We start from the raw sequence: 20,715 nt of genomic DNA on the forward strand, positions 1-20,715 counted from the left end.
TCTAGGCCTGAAACGTCAGCCTTCCTGCTCCTATGATGGTGCTTGGCCTGCTGTGTTCATCCAGCTCTACACCTTGTTATCTCAGATTTTCCAGCATCTGCAGTTCCTACTATCTCTAGAGAACATGTTGATGTTTTTAGCGCACCAGTATTAAAAATGTAAATCAAAAATGAATCAATGATTTGTCACTGCATTTTGTTTTCATTACATTCACATGTCTGGATTGTTAGTGATGGCACACAATATCTTTGGCAAAGCTCCCAATCTCTCTGCAATCAGGCATGACAACATGAAAGAAGAAAGAAAGAACTTACATTTAGTTTGCAGTTCTTACTATTTCAGGGTGTCCTAAAGCACTGGTCAGCCAAGAAGGTCTTATTAAAGTGCTGTAGTTTTGGAAACAATTTAAACCCTGGTTCTCAAGACATGGTGTCTCAATTCAAATAAATGCAGAAAGTGGTGGAAATGAGCAGTACATTGATCAGCATTTAAACAAAGATAAATAAACATTTCAGCAGTGACCCTTCACCAGTCCCTGAGATGTTAATACGTCTTAGTCTAACTTAACAACCCTTTGTATCTCTTTGCATCTCTCCTGTTTTACCTCTCACTTCGATGGATAAATAACCCATATCATTGCGGTGAAAACAGAGTCATTTCCAGATGGCTAGGGTTGTGTACTGTGCAACATCAGAAACTCAGTGAGTTCCAAATTGATGGGTCCATGCAGCTTCTTCTGGTCCTGTCTCACCATTCAACAAGATCTTGTCTGATCTATACTGAAATCCATCGAGTAATTCTGGTTCTGCAAACCCTTACTACCTGTGCCTAACTAAAAGGGAATCAAATTGAAAGTTCCAATCAACCTTCAACCTCAATAACTTGTTGGGGAGATTTCCAGACAGGTACTACTGTTTGTGTGAAAAAAAAGTTTCCTGATGTCACCCTCAAATGGCCCAATTCTGATTTGAAAGTAACTGAATTGAATTGTGCTGTGATTACTGACTGCACAGAATGTGCATCTCCCATGGACTCAAGCCTTGCTATTTTGATCTCATGGATTCTGCCTACCATGGGGCATCAACCCTTGGTGACTGCACTGTAATCTTGAGGCTGTTCTACCTCTAGGTCTAATGCATCTCAGTCTTTACCTTATTTTAAAGTGTCTGACTCCCAGGAATTCCAGTAAACTATTTGTTTGCATTCTAAATGTACATGACACAGGTTAGAGCCATCTAGTGCGGCTTTTCCAATCCCCTCACCTTGACAGCATGTGACTGTTGTTGTCACGGTTACATCATCATCACTAACATATTCATTCTCATCTCGCTTCAGTTATTTTAAGGCTTCTGGTTCTGGACTAACACAATAGAGGAAACAATTTACCTCTAAATCTATTCAGTTAAAATTTTAAATCATTTTAAATCTTCTATACTCAAGTGAATACTAACCGTGTTTGGTTGTAAAATCCTTTGCCTGGAACAGGATGAAATGCTGGGATTTAATGTGTGCATTTTTAATTTACACAGTGACCGACGCAACACTGCACTAATGTAGACATTTGCATTTTGAAGACCTGTCAAGCACAATGAGTTATCATAGCTGTTTATATATTGGAATAGCAACAGACCACCAGTGTTCATCTAATGCTTTATGTTGTTGCCTGTTTATCATATATATGTCAGAACTTCCAATAGGCAGCATTTGATGAGAGTGAATCATTACTAATATCTGTGCAGGGTCTGGCGTACAAGACAATGCAATGAAGATTTTTTTTTTAAATTAGAGTATAAAGGTAAATACTTATCTTTGAAAAAAATTCCTGTTGCAGGATGGGTTTGGTAGCAATGATCAAGATCAGACCTGCTGTTTAATTTTTATCACATCCACAAAGACTATTTTATCCCAGTACTTTCAATCTGGGAATGCTCCAATCATTTACAGATTGAGAATGCTCATGGAGCCTATCTGTTAGCCAGAATAAATTTCAGTGAAAGATTCGTTAAAACAGTCTTTCATTCATCCCTGCTGAGATGTGTTGTAAAACTAAAAGTATTGGGTTAAATGTGTGGTTTCTGTATCGAAGCCTTTCAAAACTGGAAGCACCTGAAGTAGAAGGTCTAATTGTAGAACCCATCATTACACGGTACCAACAGGTTTCCATATTTCACCAAGTGCTTTTTCACCAATTTTTCTGTTAATCTGAGCTAATGTCCAACTGTGCCAAATTGCTAGTGTCAGAAACATAAAAGTAGCTCACTTGGGTTTCCAAAGAACTGAATGGAGGTTATTGATGATGATAATGATGTAGCTGATTGTTTCATCTCCTCTCCACAATAGTTAGCACAGGGGGAACTCTTATGTTGCTGATAAGGATACCTCATACTTACTCATTTTTGTAATACTTGTCAAAAAATGCCTAAAGCCAAGGGAAATTCACCAAGATGTGATATTTAGTGGTTTATAGAGCAGATTTCTGTAAGCCAATTGAATGATTTCTCTTCTTTTGTCCAGAAAATGCTGTGTCATGCTGGAGTATGATTCCTTAGGCATCTACTTAACTATGACCGTTATTTATGTATGGTCCAAGACAGTGTGTGTTGACAGGATTACCAGGTGGGCTTTACAAATGAGCCCTGACACAGACATATTCTCCAGTATATGGCCAACGATTGGACAGCTGCTATTCCTGGCTTTCAGCCTGTAGTTCTCATCCCCAGCCAACAGGATTTGTTAAGTCATGATAGAGATGAGGGGCGGGTTGGAAAGGAATGAGGGTCCTCCTATCCACATAGCTCACTTCCATGCGTATGAAACCAACTAAAGCATTAGGGAAGCTAAGAAATGGTGAGTGCTTTTCTGTCCTGTACAAAGTTGTACTGCAGTACTTCGCCTGGAGCTCTGGTAAGTTTGACCTCTTTGTAAGGCTAATGTCTTTCTCGTTCTTTACTTCTGCAGATTTTCTGCTCTGCACCATGCTGCACTCAATGGGAACACTGAGCTCATCTCCCTATTGATTGAAGCCCAGGCTACTGTGGATATCAAGGACAATAAAGGTGACTTTAAGATTTCAATTCTATGACTTCAACTTTCTTCCAAGGCAATATAATTAATGCAATCTCGGCCCAATAACAAAGCCCTGTGTTCACTGAGCAAAACTGTTTAGAATCACCATGAGAGCTTACAGGAGTTGTTCTGTTGGTTTACCTAAATGCCTCATACACAAAGTTTATTCTGTTTTACCGAAGCGATTCTGCACAAAGTACCACTAATTTCATGTAGTTAGCTCTCACTATAGCCTTCTTTGGTTTTACAATTTACAAAAGGCAGTCTATTCTCCAGTCTGGCTGAAAGGCAGTCACAGCGGATTACGGCTAATATGGTTAGAACTGATTTGACTATTGACAGGTCTCAATTCCAATTTTCAGAGTGTGCAGTTAGTTATGGTGTTTGTATTAACTACAGTTTTTCGTGTCTAGGCTGAGGTCTGAATGTGGTCCTAGAAGTGAAGGTTAAAGTGTTCCACAGAGAGGAGGGAACTCACACTTGAACAAACACCAGTCAGTGACAATTGGGATACATACCAGAGCCTACCACAGCCAATGCAGTAGAGGATATTTAAACCAAACTGCACCTCTCAATCTTGAATAAGAGTGCTTTAATGAGAGCACTTTGAGGATAACTCTGACTTTGGATATTATTATTAAGCATATAATAACCATCTATTTGACATAATCAGCTCCATTTCTAGGTCTTAGAATCTGACTGAATATCACCCTTTGTTCAGGACGCCCCATAAGACAACAACAGGAGTATGCCATTCAGCCCCTTGAGCCTAATCCACCATTCAATGAGATCATGGCTGAACTGTGACATAAGTCCATACATTTGCTTTTGGCCCATAGTTCTTAACACCTTTGCTTGACAAAAGTTTGTCTATCTCAGATTTAAAAATAACAACTGATCCAGCGATACTGCCAATACTGCCGTTTATTCCAAACATCTGCCACTTTTTGTGTGTAGAAGTGCTTCCCAACATCTCTCCTGAACCTGATTGTCAGACTGTGACCCTTACTTCTAGAATCCCCAACCTCTCCTGACTTTTCCTGGGACTGCACTATACAAAAATCAGGAATGTAATGGCACAGTCAGTAAGGTGATATGCCCCAACACTATTTTTATCCTAACTGTAACAAAATTAAGAGCTAAAAAAAACCAAAACAATGTATTTCCAAAGTATCAGAGTATTCTGTTGTAGTGCCTAACTCTGCTAATCTGATTTTCCGTTATAACCTACTTCTCTTGAGTGAAGCTGTCGCTGACTGGAGTGTTATATAATCTGTATAACTGTTTCTTTAATGCAATGAGTAGCATTCTCACAAGAAAGTAAAAACCTACATTCATATATCACCTTTCGTGGACTCAAGAGGTGCTAAAGTGCTTTAGAGGCTCTGTATTCCTGTTTGAAATGTAGATACTGTGGTAGTGTGGGAAATCTGGCAACCAGTTTGTAAACAATAGCATTGAGACAATTGACAAGATGATCTGTTTATTGACGTTGATTAAGTATAAATATTGACAGGCACCAGTGACTTCTTCCCCGCTCTTCCCTCAAATTCATGTGAGAGGGCACAAGAGATCTTGGTTTAATGCAAGCGTTTTGTCAGTGTGATCCCATAAGACCATAAGACATAGGAGCATAAATTAGGCCATTTGGCCCATCGAGTCTGCTCCGCCATTCAATCATGGCTGATTAGTTCCTCAACCCCATTCTCCTGCTTAGTCTCCGTAACCCTTGATCCCCTTGATAATCAAGAACCTATCTATCTGAGTCTTAAAGTACTCAATGACCTGGCCTCCACAGCCCTCTGTGGCAGTGAATTCCATAGATTCACCACTCTCTGGCTGAAGAAGTTTCTCCTTATCTCCGTTCTAAAAAGTCTTCCCTTTACTCTAAGGCTGTGCCCTCGGGGTTCTAGACTCTCCTACCAATGGAAGCATCTTCCCAACATCAACTTTGTCCAGGCCATTCCCATTTCCCTGCCCCAGGTTTCGTGTGAGTCCATAGTGAAAATTTGGGGACGTTGGGTGTGTAAAGAGTTGTTGAGTTTGGATTGTGATGGAGGTTACAGTAAACAGGTGAAGGCCTTCAGTTTGCTGAGTAGGTAGAGCATGACAGGAAGTGTTTAAATGTAAGGTGTGTGAAAAAGCCCACCTACTATTTCACTGGCATTTTTGTAAAAGCAGCAATCAGCTGTTGATGAGGCCACATTTACCATTAGAAAGAATACATGGCTTAAACAGACCCTCCAGCTCTTAGCATTCAGCCTAAGCTCTGTAACAGCCCTTGTAGCCTCTTGGCAACCTCAAAATCCTGTCTTCCGATCCACAGTTTGTAAAGCCCTGGTTTAGTACCACATCTGAAAGGTGGAACCAACCAACACTACACAGCCCCTCAGTACTACAATAGGACCGTCGGTTTAAGTTATATGTTCAAGTTGCTGGAATTGGGATTGAATCCACAGCCAGTATTCTAATGAACTAAAGCAAATGTGTAGCTTCCTAGAAGACATTGTGCAAGCCTTGTCCTAAGACATACACTGCATTTGACATCAATAGAGCAAAAAAAAAATTAAAGAAACTAGGAACTGAGGAAATTGGCTATTATTAAAAGCATCTACTCACTCAGAGGCAATAGTGCCACAAAATGAGCCTAAACAGAATCTTAGCCAGAGCTCAGTTGTCATTGCAATGAAAAATTAGTTTGAATAACTTACAGTACAAGTATAAGTTGAATGGACTCAAGCGCGGATTTGTAGTGTTGGAGAATTAAAATATATGTAACTGCAACCTGGCAGTAAAAGTGTCACCCACCATGTATAAGTCTTCATCTATTTTGCATAAAGTTGCAGGGAGATACAGTGATGTTCATTGCATATTCAGAGGGGAAAATTAATCACTAGTTCAAAAATGTCATGATAAATTTATCATTTTGCTGCACAGAAATGCTGAGGCAGAACAGGTTTTTTTTAAATCTCTGAACTTAGATTTGAATTTAAATTTCATTGCAATGACAACTGAGCTCTGGCTAAGATTCTGTTTAGGCTCATTTTGTGGCACTATTGCCTCTGAGTGAGTAGATGCTTTTAAATTTGGATTCCAGTCTATTTGGCCTTCAAAATTTAATTTCAATTCTACATCTACGTAAACATTTCCTGTACCACTGCAGGGCTACAATAAGAGATGTAATAATGCAAAGGGTGGAATGCGTCTGTGTTTTGGCCTAAGTTTTCACTTGCAATTGGAAGATTGGGAAGGACATAGTTTAGGCACAAAACCACTTAGCCAAGTTGGACTTTATGGTAATTAGCATACAATTGAGCTACAACAAGGATGGGATCTGTCGTTGGTGGCTTAAATCCTATGGGATGCTTTGTCAGCTATAATATGTGTATATTTTATATATAATATATATGTTTTATATTTTCTGTGTGTGTGTGTGTGTGTGTGTGTGTGTGTGTGTGTATAAATAATTACCTTGTGCAGCATTGAAATAAATCAGCAAGGTGTCCTTTGAGGTGAGTTGTCTGTTTTAATTTTGTTTTCTTTTCTCCTCCCTGTCAATAGCTATGAGGCCGTTGCACTATGCTGCGTGGCAAGGGAAGGCTGAGCCAATGAAAATGCTCCTGAAGGCAGGGTCAAGTCTCAACTCCCAATCAGATGAAGGCCAAATCCCATTGCACCTTGCTGCGCAGCACGGACACTATGAAGTGGTGAGGAGAGAATTTTTCTGTCTCAGAGATTTTCTGTTTCTCTCTCGACTAAGGTGGAGCAAAAGGTGACTGAATTATGTATGCATTAAACTGATTTAATGGGCTAAACCACACTACCAAGGGAAGGGACAAGCCAAGGAGCAGAGTTCCCGATTTGTTTGTCTTCATCTGCATCTTCTTCAGTTTGCAAAGATAATTTATATGCCATTAATTTTTTTTTAGTTGTAGTATCAAAGATTCCAACACACAATACAAAGTGATACATCATCTCCTGTTGCTCCATAACTAAAAGTAATTGGTATAAGAATCCTAGGGGTTTGAGGAGAATTCTTTGGAACAGACAGCAAGTTGATGTGATCTTGGAATGGACTGCCTGAAAGGGGACTGTTGGTGAGGAAGCAGTTTCAATAGGGACTTTTGACAGGGAGTTGGGTTGTATATGAAAAACATTCAGGGTAATGAAGATAGTAGAACCAATTAGATAGATCACTCAAATGAAAAAAAAGTCTCTCTATTCAGTAACTCTGTCGCATATACTACCTAAGGGACCTTATGTCTGATTGAGGCTCCCTATTCAAAACTAAGCTGCCAAAGTTAGATAAATCTTAGAGATCCAATATCAAGTGTGCCTCAAGCTTCATGTAGATGGATCAATCCTTGAATTCCTAATCTCAGATGTTACATTCTGATTTGTGGCTCCCAGTATCACTCCTGCACCACTGCTCTTTGTACTGTTGCATCCTCAGCTGTTACCAATCGCGGTGTGCAGGATTAGTGCCTGTTTACTAATGTTTAACTTTTGAAGAGATTGCATCTATACAATGCCAGAGACTAACTATCTGATTTACAATTGGAGTTGTTTGCAAAATAATATTGAAATGCTTATAGTATGCCCCAATGAAATTCAACACTTTAGACGCCATCTGCACATGAATAGGCGCCTAGTGGACAGGAATTGGCAGTCTGTGTACCTGAGCCACAACTACTGGAAATATCCTCTCAACAGTGGCATCCAAGAAGAAAAGAAAGTCTTTGATGCTAAATAGGAACTGATTTGCTCTTTGGGTATCTCAGTATGTACTTTTCAGTCTCACTTTTCCAAGAATTATTGCTTGAGAGACAAAGCACAAAGTGGATATGACAATCTCCATCACAAAAGTTCTGTCAAGCAGGAAGGAAAAGCTCGGCAAGATCGAATAGGAAGCTGAATGAAGGGATTTGGGTCCAGTTCAATAATTTTCATTTCAAAATATCATGAAATGTCAAAAGATTTACCTGTGGACTTTCATGACATGATGCCAAATCACTGAAAAATGGTTCAGCCAAAGTAAGTACGTCTGAACTCTTACTTTCTTCGTTGCCCTCAGGTATTTCTGACTCTGTTTGTTCATTTGTGCAGAATCTACACAACCTAAGGAACTGTATGAAATGATAAGTGAATGTAGCACTTTCACAGGGGAAGTCATCTATGACCAGCATGTAAAATACACTTGATTTCCTGGTACCATTTGTTAAACTAGAAGCCTGGATAGCTGCAAAAGCAAAATATTAAAGCACTTGAAGCAAAAAAATTGCTGGAACTACTCAGCCAGTCAAGCAGAATCTGTGGGGAGAGAAACAGAGATAATGTTTCGGACTGCAGGGAAGACTTAGAAATGTAATTGGCCTTGGGTCAGTCAATTGAGTAGAAAAAGAACATGAATGATTTTATGGGATACAATGAGAAACATTAAATGAAGTGTTGGTGGGCCACAGTTAAAGCGAGTGAAAATTAGACAGTTGAGAAACAAGTGACTTGTAAAAGGGAAGGTGATGGCCCAGTGGCGTTATTGCTAGACTGTTAATCCAGAGACCCAGATAACATCCTGGGGACCTGTGTTTGAATCCCACCACAGCAGATGGTGGAATTTAAATCCAATAAGAAAGACTGGAATTAACTGTCTAATGAATCTGTTATCAATTGTTGGGGGAAAAAAGACCCATTTAGTTTTGCTAATGCCCTTTAGGGAAGGAAACTGCCATTCTTACCTGGTCTGGCCTACATGTGACTCCATACTCACAGCAATGTGGTTGACTCTTGACTGCCCTCTGGGCAATTAGGGATGAACAATGAACACTGCCGAGACAGTGGCGCCCTTGAACTGTGAATAAAAATTATTATTAAAGAGGTGTAAATGGTAGAAAGAATGAACTACCATCCAAAAGCAAAAACAAAGAGAACAACAAAACTAGGATCAAAACTCTAAAAGGAATGGAAGCAAAATGATTGGATAGAGCCAGTAGTCTGAAATTATTGGATGCATGCTTGAGTCCAGAATGATGTGAAGGGCGCAAGTGACAAAGTCCTGAAGCCTGTGGTGATAGCATGGACGAGTTGGACTGAAGGGTACAACTGAATGACTCCAATCAACATAGAACACAACAGAATTCCTCCTGCTGCGGTCTTCCAAGTTCTGCCTAGAATTTTTGTTGGTCACGCTTGTTAGTCAAGTACAAGCCTTTGAGCTGAAGTTTGATTTCTGGGTTTAGTCATCCCAAGATCTTCAACATTTCAAAATCCTTCTGTGTTCTAAGCACGGCTATTGCATAATTCAAAGAATTCTGGGCAGAACTTGGAAGACCCCAGCAGGAGGAATTCTGTTGAGTTCTATAGCATGGAAACAGACCCTTCATTCCAACTCGTCCATACCAACCAGATATTCCAAATCAATCTTGTCCCATTTGCCAGCATTTGGCCCATTTCCCTCTAAAACCTTCCTACTCATGTACACATCCAGATGCCTTTTAAATGTTGTAATTGTACCAACCTCCACCACTTCCTCTGGCAGCTCATTCCATACACACAACGACTCCGTTACGTTGATGACTGTATCGGCGCCGCCTCGTGCTCCCACGAGGAGCTTGAACAGTTCATACACTTCACTAACACCTTCCACCCCAACCTTAAGTTTACCTGGACCATCTCTAACACCTCTCTCCCCTTCCTGGACCTCTCTGTCTCCATATCGGGCAACCACCTAGAAACCGATATTCATTTCAAGCCCACCGACTCCCACAGCTACCTAGAATACTCCTCCTCCCACCCACCTTCCTGCAAAAATGCTATCCCCTATTCCCAATTCCTTCGCCTCCGCCGCATCTGCTCCCAGGATGAGGCATTCCACTCCCGTACATCTCAGTTGTCCTCGTTTTTCAAGGACCGTAACTTCCCCTCCTCGGTGGTCGAGAACGCCCTCAACCGTGTCTCCCACATCTCCCGCACCTCATCCCTCACACCCCGTCCACGCAATAAAAACCAAAAAAGAATCCCCCTCGTCCTCACGTACCACCCCACCAACCTCCGGATCCAACGCATCATCCTCCGACACTTCCGCCATCTGCAATCCGACCCCACCACCAAAGACATCTTTCCCTCCCCACCTTTATCTGCTTTCCGGAGGGACAACTCTCTCCGTGACTCCCTTGTCCGCTCCACACTCCCCTCCAGCTCCACCACACCCGGCACTTTTCCCTGCAACCGCAGGAAGTGCTACACCTGCCCCCATACCTCCTCCCTCACCCCCATCCCAGGCCCCAAGAAGACTTTCCACATCAAGCAGATGTTCACCTGCACATCTGCCAATGTGGTATACTGCATCCGCTGTACCCGGTGTGGCTTCCTCTACATCGGGGAAACCAAGCGGAGACTCGGGGACCGCTTTGCAGAACACCTACGCTCGGTTCGCAACAAACAACTGCACTTCCCAGTCGCGAACCATTTCAACTCCCCCTCCCATTCCTCAGACGACATGTCCATCCTGGGCCTCCTGCAGTGCCACAACGATGCCACCCGAAGGTTGCAGGAACAGCAACTCATATTCCGCTTGGGAACCCTGCAGCCCAATGGTATCAATGTGGATTTCACAAGTTTCAAAATCTCCCCTCCCCCCACCGCATCCCAAAACCAGTCCAGCTCGTCCCTGCCTCCCTAACCTGTTCTTCCTCCCACCTATCCCCTCCTCCCACCTCAAGCCGCACCTCCATCTCCTACCGACCAACCTCATCCCGCCCCCTTGACCTGTCCGTCCTCCCTGGACTGACCTATCCCCTTCCTAACTCCCTACCTACACTCACCTTTCCTGGCCCCATCCCCGCCTCTTCGACCTGTTTGTTTCTTCTCCACCTATCCTCTCCTCCATCCCTCTTCTATCCGCCTCCCACTCTCTCCCTATTTATTTCAAAACCTCCTTCCCCTCCCCCTTTTCTGATGAAGGGTCTAGGCCCGAAACGTCAGCCTCTCTGCTCCTATGATGCTGCTTGGCCTGCTGTGTTCATCCAGCCTTGCACCTTGTTGTCTCGGATTCTCCAGCATCTGCAGTTCCTACTATCTCTCACCCTCTATGAAAGAAAGGTTGCCCCTTAGACCCCTTTTAAATCTTTCCCTTCTCACCTTAAACCTATGCTCTCTAGTTTTGAACTCCCCTGCCCTGGGAAAAAGACTTTGGCTATTCATCCTATTCATGCCTCTCATGATTTTATAAGCCTCTGTAAGGTCACCCCTCAGCCTCTGACGCTCCAGGGAAAATAGCCCCAGCCTGTTCAGTCTCTCCCTATAGCTCAAACCCTCCAACTCCAGCAACATCCTTGTAAATCTTTTTCGCGCTCTTTCAAGTTTCACAATATCTTTCCTATAGCAGGGAAACCAGAACTAAACACAATATTCCAAAAGTGGCCTAACTAATGTCCTGTGATTATGAAGGATTTGCTGTCCAGTTGACATGAGGGTGATTAGCACCCCCTGGGAATGTCCAAATGGAATGTACTGAATTGCGAGAGCAGAGTCCAGAGGAACTGAAGTTCATTCAGAGCTCCAAAGATGTGATGCTGCATCTCTGTTCTGATTTGATGTAACCAGCTTGTACACACATTTGCACTCCTTGTAAAAGTGAGTGCTTTGAACGACTGGAGCGAGTCCAGCAAAGAATTACAAGGATGATACCAAGATGATAATGAATCCAATAAGGAATTTAAGGGAAACGTTTTCAGTCAGAGTCATTTGAATGTTGAACGCGCTACCACCTGGAATCGTTGAGGGGAATATTTCAAATGTCTTTAAAGGCAAATGCATGAGGCAGACAGAAACAGAGGGATATGTCGATGGCATGTGATAAAGTAAACTGAGTGGGAGAACGCTCATGTGGAGCATGAACACTGAAATGAACCAACTGAATTGCGGCTTCTGAGCTACACTTAATTCACTTTGCCTATTTGACTAGCTCCTTAAGCTCATCCCAAAGCTTTAATTCACTGGTGCCAACAAAGGAAACATGTTTCTACTCAAATCCATATGTACACAGTATTAATATCCAGTCAATACCAGCTCTCTATCCAAAATATGATTGATGTCCTTAGTCCTACCGCAATACAGCCCGCTTTTTGTTTGAGCTCCAGTGTATTTGGTTGCTATTTCAATATCTTGCTGTTGACCATATTTCCTATGATCTATGACCAAAAATGAAATCCAAGGTGTTAACAAAGAACTAATTTTCCAATTTCCACCTTCTTTCATTTTCTCCCTTCCTCCTTACAAGAGGCCTCCAGTACTTCACCAAAATGACATTGCTCATACTTGGGCGTCAGTAATGTTTTTTTTGCCAGTGTTGCTTTCCATAGCGGATGTTGCAGCTGTATCTGGCTCTGTCCCCACTCTAACTCCACACTTGTACATCTATATATTCCATCAGGCACCAATCTATAAGATGTTCCCTCCTTAGCTCAGGTGTAAGATCAAACCTCCCATTGCCCAGCCGATGTCAGCTAATTTTGCACCTGCAGTTAGAAATAGAAACTAGATCCTTCCTCCCTATAACAGATAGATTTGATATCAAGCAACATCAAATTGCATTTATAAAAGGCCCCCAGCTTCTCAAAATAACCCAGTATATTCAAGCGACTATTGACTCCAAGTCAAAGAAGGGATGGGAGGCTGAAAGACTGTCAGAAAGGCACGTTGTAAACAGTGTCTTATAGTTCAAGAGAGAACTGATAATTAGAAAATACTTGAGGAGAAACCTCCAAAGGCGAAAGCTCAGAGGATTGAAACTGAGAGGATTGAAAGCATCATGATGGTGGGGCAGTGAGGTGGGCATATCTTGGCCAGAACTTTGTTGAACATGAGAGGCTCAGAAAACTGGCATGAATGCTGCATAAAGCATCATTCCTGGAGCTCCTCTGTAGTGATGTTGAAAGAACGGGAGAACCCTAGTAATAATTCCTGTCCACCGTTCTCACCCCCTTGTTACGTTGGACCTGTTAGCCCTGAACATTGCAGGTCTTAAACTGTGAGTGTAATTTGAGTCACTTAGTCTATGGGTGATAGTTTTAAAATTGGTGCTATCAATTCATCCTCTATTTGACACTATCAACCCCCTCCCCAATTCAAAATAAGCCCCAATTCCTTTTACTCTCCACCATTATTTACCCTGCTAGAATAGACCCATCCTTTCTGTCAGATTGTTTTCTGAATAAACGGAAGATTCTGAATTTCCCCGTGCCCTGGGGCTGGAATCTTGTTACAGCCCCTGTAGGATTAGAGTGAAATGGAGAGTTCTAATTTATTCCCTTCTCTGTACCGCTGGGCTCACAGAGCTCCTTGCTACACGGATCCTCCCAGCATGGTGTTACTTTACAACTCTGTCTATTCCCCTTTACTGCTCGGAGAACTTCCCAAACTGCTCAATAATTATTACAGTGATTTCTCTGATTGAATTGATGTGGGAACATAGGGACCAAGAGAGGCGCCTCCACTCACTTTCACCTTTCAATTAGATCATGTCCAATCTGAACCTTGATTCTATTTGCCTTTAATACCCTTCTGATGCAAAGATCTTTCAGTCTCAAAGTCTTACAGTTTTCAGTTGAAACCTATCCTCAAAGGCCTTTCAAGGGAAAGGATTCAAGATTTTTACATCTTTTTCGTGTGAAAAAGTGTTTCCTGTCATTAGGAATCACCACCCAGAGGTAATAAATATTCCATTGTCTACCACCTCAACTCCTATAATCATCTTAAAAACTTCAAATACTTTAGCCCTAAATCTTTTATATTCAAGGAGTTTCAGGGCTGGATTATGCAATCTGTCCTCATAATTTAACCCGTTAGTCATAGTATTACATAAAGGTATGGGTGCTGCTTAGCTCAATTGGCTAGACAGCTGGTTTGCGACAGAGAGTAATGCCAATCTCATGAGTTCAATAGCATGGTGACTGTTAAGTTAACCACCATTCATCTCTCTCTCTCAGTCCTCTGAGACTATGGTGACATTACCTTTATTTAGTACTTTGTATTATCTACTAGTCAGTGCACTATCTCTAGTTCTGAGGCAACTATATAAAGGGATTAGAATTACATACAAACTTACAAATTGGGGCAAGACAGTGGTGTAACTGTAATATCATACTGGACTAGCAATCCAAATTCCCAGACTAACTCTGATGGTACACATTCAAATTCCACAGATTTAAATTCTATTAAAATCTAGAATAAAAACTAATATCAGTCATGGTGTCCATCAAACTATCATCATCAATTGTTGTAAGCACTCAGCTGTTTTGCTAATGTCCTTTAGGAAAGGCAATCTGCCATCCTAACCTGGTCTGGCCTGCCTGTGAATCCAGACTCACAGAAATATGGCTGTCTGTTAACTATTTGCCCAGTAAAAATCAAAGGCAAGTAGGGATGGGCAACAAATGCTGGCCTTGCCATCAATGCACATACATCACATGAAAGAGTCAAGAGAAAAAGATCTGAAATACCAGCCTGCCCAAAATGAGAAGGTGTGGGGAAAATACCTCATGAAATCTTGGATGGATGTAGTCCTGTACATAGTTCATTCCACACGAAAAACAGAAACAACTGTTGGAGCACAAGAATCAACCTGGACACGATGAAAGGACAAAGGAGGTATTTCTACCCGTTACGGATTTTTGAGGGGCCATGGTTGTGGGGGCAGATAGAGCCACTGCCACGGGAGAGTGGCTTTCCTGCTTTCCTGCATCTCCTCCCGTTGGGCATTTTCAAGTTAACCAGGTCAGAGGCACAGCAACTATTCGCCTACAAGAGGCAGATAACCAATTGAAGCAACTGTGGGGCTAGTGAAGATACGGAATGGAATTTACCAATTGGGAGTTGAGGCTAAAACGTGATGTAACGCAGAGGCTCCCATTCGGAGAATGCAGGGGATATTAGTCACTCACTTGCAGTGAAAGACTCAAATCATTCCACTCTCGCCTTATATCTTAGAACCATGACACCAGCTTTATATAAGGAAGAAATTTCAGCAGAATAACAAGTTCATTTGCTTTGCCTGTTTTAATGGTTGTCTATTTCTAAATCTTACAGCACGGTAGTCAAAGTAGGTATTAATTGCAATACATAAGCTCTGCAAATAACTCTGACTTGTAAATATTCCTGAGCTGCACTGGAACAGAAAAGAAAACTGAAATATATCTTTTGTAACTGTGGGTGTTTTGGCTGGTTCACAGAGCCTTTCTTGATTTTTAAATTCATTAATCTCAGTTCTGCTGATGTTGCATAGTACAATTTGTATCTGCTTCATAAGTTACCAGTCGACCCTGGTCTTCAAAGTCAATGAAAAAGATGCATTTATGTATTCCGCTGCATTTGTTTCTCTGTTAGCTTGCTCGTTGCCTCCCTTTCCCATCTCTTGCTTGTCTATGTTGCATAGATACCGTTCCAGTATTACAACCAATTCTGGTCATTATTTACGAATATTTGCTTTGAGCACTCTCAGCCTATTTATCTGTTGAGGCTGTTGAGCAGGTAAATTCAACCCATCCTCAATCAGATTCACTAATGTACCGGCCAGTTTAATCAAAGTTTCTGTGATCTATCCTAGCACCCAAAACTACCTGGTCTATAAACTTCATCTAACCACTGATAGAGCCTATTGTATTGTTAATTGAAATTCCAATACAAAACTGGAGATCTGTTGTTTGGAAACATCAGTTGTCTAGAAATATTTGGAGCAAACCACGCAATTCTCAGGCTCTGCACTCAGAACATTGCATGGGTTCAAGAAGGCATGTGCTCCATAAAGATAATGAATACTTGACTCCTCCTTAATGCAGGACACAATACTTTTGGACTGCTTTATAATCTTTTGCCATTAATTTATGCTTAAAGGAAATATTTATATCTGACAAAGAGTCATACCAGAGCTGAAGCATTAATTCTGTTTCTCTCTCCACAGATGCTGCCAGACTGGCTGAGTTTCTCCAGCAGTTTCTCTTTTTATTTCGACAGCTGTTGTGGACCCTCCTGGTATTTTAATCAAAGAGCGATTTCCCAATCTGTTCACATTTGATAAGTTTGAGGATCAGTTTCCTTGGGTCCTCTTCCTCGCCCGTGCTGAAACTTTGGTAAAAAAGACTTGTTGAAACCCCATTTCCTGGCCTAAACTGGGCTTTCACCAGGGTCCCAAAAGCAAAGCAGGAGAAGACCCAAGGAAATACTGTGATGGTGTGAATTGGGAAAGGACCCAGCTAAATCCCATGTTCTTTTCTTCTTGTGTGTTAGTCTGAGATGCTTTTGCAACATCAGTCAAACCCGTGTATAGTGGACATTGCTGGCAAGACACCCTTGGACCTGGCCTGTGAATTTGGCAGAGTTGGGGTAAGTTCAGGTCATTGTGTTGTCAATTATCACCACTATAGGATATTATTAGCTATTGCAGTCTGGTAATAGTCCGCCATGGTATTAAGAATTTCGGTTAAGTCTGAAAATGTGCCCTCTGTTTTAAGTGCTGTGCCTTCCTTTAAGAAATTGAGTTTTCCAATATTCATCCTGGGAGAGGACAAGACAGTGGGAAGGAGTCCCACTATGTCTCCCCTGCTCCCCCTACCTTCCTAAAAACAGTCTCGTGTTGTTATTATTTTGGTGATTTGGAGGTCCATTAGGTCTGTTTCAACCCTGCACACAAGTTGTATTGAAGGAAAATCCCCATTGTGTCCATTTCCTGCAAGTAATTCAGCACATGTTCTGTTTTCTTTTTGTACACCTCAGCCCTTCATTCAGACGTTTCAGACCAGATTTGAGGTACCAGTGTTGATACATTTGTAGTGCTTCGGTAACGTCTAACTTCCTTTCCTGTCTCTGAACTGTGAAAGCTGTCAGCCTGGGAACAGGCTGTACACTGAGTTACTATGGGTGTTGATGGCAGCAATATGGTCAGAAACTGTGGCCATCATGTTCCAGACTAACCAGCAATTCGTTCAGGAAATCCACAGGAAATGTCTAGAGTTCAGCGATTCATAGCTTTATGGATAAACCTGTTTACTAATGCAGTAATCTGAATGATATACGTGAGCTCCATCTGCACAACAAACTTTGTTACCATGACAATTGCTAAAGAGCATTCCTGGTTTACAATCCAAGATGCAACTAGAAGGCCAGGCCTTTCTCAACTCACATTTCCCATTCTCCCATTTTAACTGCTCGACCATGCTGCCAAAGCCGCATTCAGGAATTCCCTCCATAAACCACTTCATCATTTTAAAGCCTACCTCTGTGATCAAGCTTTCAACTAGCTCAGGCGACTCGGTGCAAAATTTGATTTGATTATTGCTCCTTTGAAGCAACTTTGGTGTTATTAGTTCCCAAGCTAATTGATGAGAGGGAAACCAGGGCACATACCTTTTTTTTGTGAGAAGATAATAAGCGCCATAAGAAATAGGAACAGGAGTAGGCCATTTGGCCCCTCAAGCCTGCTCCACAATTCAGTCAGATCATGGCTGATTCAACATTCCTCACATCCATTTTCGTGCGTTTTCCTCATAACCCTTGATTCCCCTCCTGATCAAAAATCTATCCATCTCAGCCTTAAATATACACAAGAACTCTGCCCCCCCAGCTCTCTATGACAAGGAGTTTCCAACGACTCACAACTCTTGGAGAGAAGAAATTCTTCCACATTTCTGTCTTAAATCGACGTCTCTTTATTCTGAGACTTTGCCATCTGCTCCTAGACTCTCCAGGAGGGGAAACATCTTCTTAAGTATTTACCTTGTCAAGCACCTTAAGAGTGGTATATGTTTCAATGAGATCATCTCTCATTCTTCTAAAGTCCAGTAGGTGGAGTGCCAACCTGTTTAGTCTTTGATTATAAGTCAATCCCCCATAAACCGGGGATCATACTAGTGAACGTTCTCTGAAAAGCTTCCAATGAAATGATATCTTTCCTTAAATGAAGGGACCAAAACTGCTCACAATGCTCCAGATGTGGTCTCACCAGCACCTTGTACAGTTACAATAAGACCTCTATACTCTTATAGTCCAAACCCCTGGAAATAAGGGCCAACATTCCATTAGCCTTCCTGATTACCTGCTGCACCTGTGTGACAGCTTTCTGTGTTTCATTTACAAGTATCCCTAAGTCCCTTTGGGTAGCAGTTTTCTGCTGTTTTTCTCCATTTAAATGGTATTCTGTTCTTTTGCTTCCCCTTCCAAAATGAACAATTTCACATTCTCCAGGTGGCACGGTGGCTCAGTGGTTAGCCCTCCAGGTTCAATTCCAACCTCAGGTGACTGTCTGTGTGGAGTTTTCACATTCTCCCCGTGTCTGCATGGGTTTCCTCCAGGTGCTCCAGTTTCCTCCCACAGCCCAAAGATGTGCAGGGTAGGTGGATTGGCTATGTTAAATTGCCCATAGTGCCCAGGGATGTTTAGGTTAGGTGGGTTAGACGTGGGAAATACAAGGGTAGGGGAATGGGTCTGGGTGGGATGCTCTTTGGAGGGACGGTGTGGACTTGTTGGGCCGAATGGCCTGTTTCCACACTGTAGGGATTCTTTTTGCCCACTTGCTTAACCTGTCAATATCTCTCTGTAAACTGTTTGTACCCCTCTTACAACTTGAGAAGTGTTTATTGACTTACTTAATGCAAACTCTCTCATCCTACTCCCCGTGTTATAGCTGTTCCCTTTTTATATCTACTCAAAAGCAATTAATATCCGCCATCTGATTCTCTTACACTTAACAAAGACATTAACAGCCCTGAAAAATGTGATTGACCAAATATTAATGCTTGGTACATTTTACTGCTCTATATAAGTAGAAGTTGTTGTTGGTTCTTGATTGATATGTTGGCTCTTCGAATGTTAGTGCTCGCTCAACCTCTTGGATATTTCACTCAGGTGGTACAGTTACTTCTAAGCAGTAACATGTGTGCTGCTCTGCTTGAAGCAAAGCCTGGGGATATCACCGATCCCAATGGAACCAGCCCACTACATCTGGCTGCCAAGAATGGACATATCGACATAATAAGGTTAGCTCCCACCACCGTGTTTCCTATTATTTCCCTTCAAGGCTTTTGAAGTAGTTTCAAGGTGGTCTTTTTGTCTCCTCCTGCTAAACTGTGACTAGAAAATCAATTAATTGTTGATGTTGAGGTAATAAATTCAAGAGTCTTTTATTACATTAACCAAATAGCTTGTTATAATAAAAACTGAAAGAACTACGGATGCTGTAAATCAGAAACAAAAGCGGAAATTGCTGGAAAAGCTCAGCAGGTCTGGCAGCATCCGTGGAGAGAAATCAGAGTTAACGTTTCGGGTCGAGTGACCCTTCCTCAACACAGTTCTGAGGAAGAGTCACTCTACTCAAACCATTAACTCTGATTTCTCTCCACAGATGCCACCAGGCCTGCTGAGTTTTTCCAGCAACTTCTGTTTTTGTAGCTTGTTATAATATTCTCTCATGAAGAAGAGTCATATCAGACTCAAAACTCTATTTCTCTCTTTGCAGATGCGGCCAGTCCTGTTGAGTTTCTCCGGCATTTTCTGTTTTTATTTCAGATTTCCAGTCTCTGCACTATTTTATTTTTTATTATAGCTTGTTATAATGTGCTGTATACTTAGCCCAACTTCTCTTGTTCCTTTGGATTTCTGTGTACCCGAGGTGGGTAAAACAGAAGGGATGATACTTAATTATTCCAGCAACCACCCCAACACCCAAAGACAGAGCTGCATCAAGACGTTATTCAAATGAGCCACAACACACTGCAGCTACCTGGAATTGCGCAAAGCAGAACAGGAGCAATTATATGGAGTTTTTAAAAGGGGCTACGTGTCGGTCATTTTCCTGATAATTTGTGCATTGCGCAAATACCATCAGGCACATGTGAAATTTTCTGCTGACCAGGTTGTGCAGATCCAGTTGAGCTTCCCTTGCATATTTATATCAACTCATTGTTGATCGTGTTTTGGTATTACTTATCTGGAAACCTGCCTGCAAAATAATGCAGTGACTATAAACATTACACCACTGACAATATTTTCACAGACATGAAAATTGGTACCAGGCAACACAACTACTTAATTTGCATTGCCAACAATTAGAATTTTGTCTTGAAAAATCTAAGTGACAATTATTTTACTTCTGATGCACTTCTTAAGAAGGGTAGTTAATCCGTGCAGGTTTCCTTGTCATATTTATTGAATATTGCTCTCTGTATTTAACTAAATGATTTGTGTTCATAGGTCTATTTAAATAAATGCATTAGTAGCTGTATGTATGTTCAGCGCATAATATATCCATTTTAGGTGCTTATGATATTGTCACATCAGGCTGCATTTAATGCAGGATTTTGCTATAATTAAGGGTAAATGGTCATGTAAGTATCCAAGAGCAGATTTTAGATCTAAATCACCAAGGGAGAAAGGATTAGAGACTCAGGGCTATAGCAATATAGATTTTCTGCCAACTGCTGTGTCTGTCTTTTAATGTCTTGTAATAGACTCTACTTCTCATTTTATAAAAAGAACCACTTCTAACAATTGGACAGATAATGTCTGCTGTGAAACCATTACAATACAAAATAGTTCTCCAAAGTCCGAACATGGAACAGCATTAAAATAAAAACAATGCTCAGCATCACAGTTGATCTGAAG

The 20,715-nt window shown here is 41.6% G+C and overlaps 1 protein-coding gene across 2 annotated transcripts in view; it reads left to right on the top strand.

The window, feature by feature from the left end:
- caskin1 (CASK interacting protein 1) overlaps window positions 1-20,715 on the top strand; it is a 579,066-nt gene that overhangs the window by 419,826 nt on the left and 138,525 nt on the right. For both annotated transcript variants that reach the window (XM_048609909.1, XM_048609910.1), the window contains exons 3-6: window positions 2,959-3,056; window positions 6,628-6,773; window positions 16,348-16,443; window positions 18,961-19,091. In XM_048609909.1, coding sequence (XP_048465866.1) covers window positions 2,959-3,056; window positions 6,628-6,773; window positions 16,348-16,443; window positions 18,961-19,091 — 471 coding nt within the window. The remainder of the gene's footprint in view (window positions 1-2,958; window positions 3,057-6,627; window positions 6,774-16,347; window positions 16,444-18,960; window positions 19,092-20,715) is intronic.

Source organism: Rhincodon typus, chromosome 21 (genome assembly GCF_021869965.1).
Source record: "Rhincodon typus isolate 14 chromosome 21, sRhiTyp1.1, whole genome shotgun sequence".
In the NCBI taxonomy this organism is placed as follows: Eukaryota; Metazoa; Chordata; class Chondrichthyes; order Orectolobiformes; family Rhincodontidae; genus Rhincodon; species Rhincodon typus.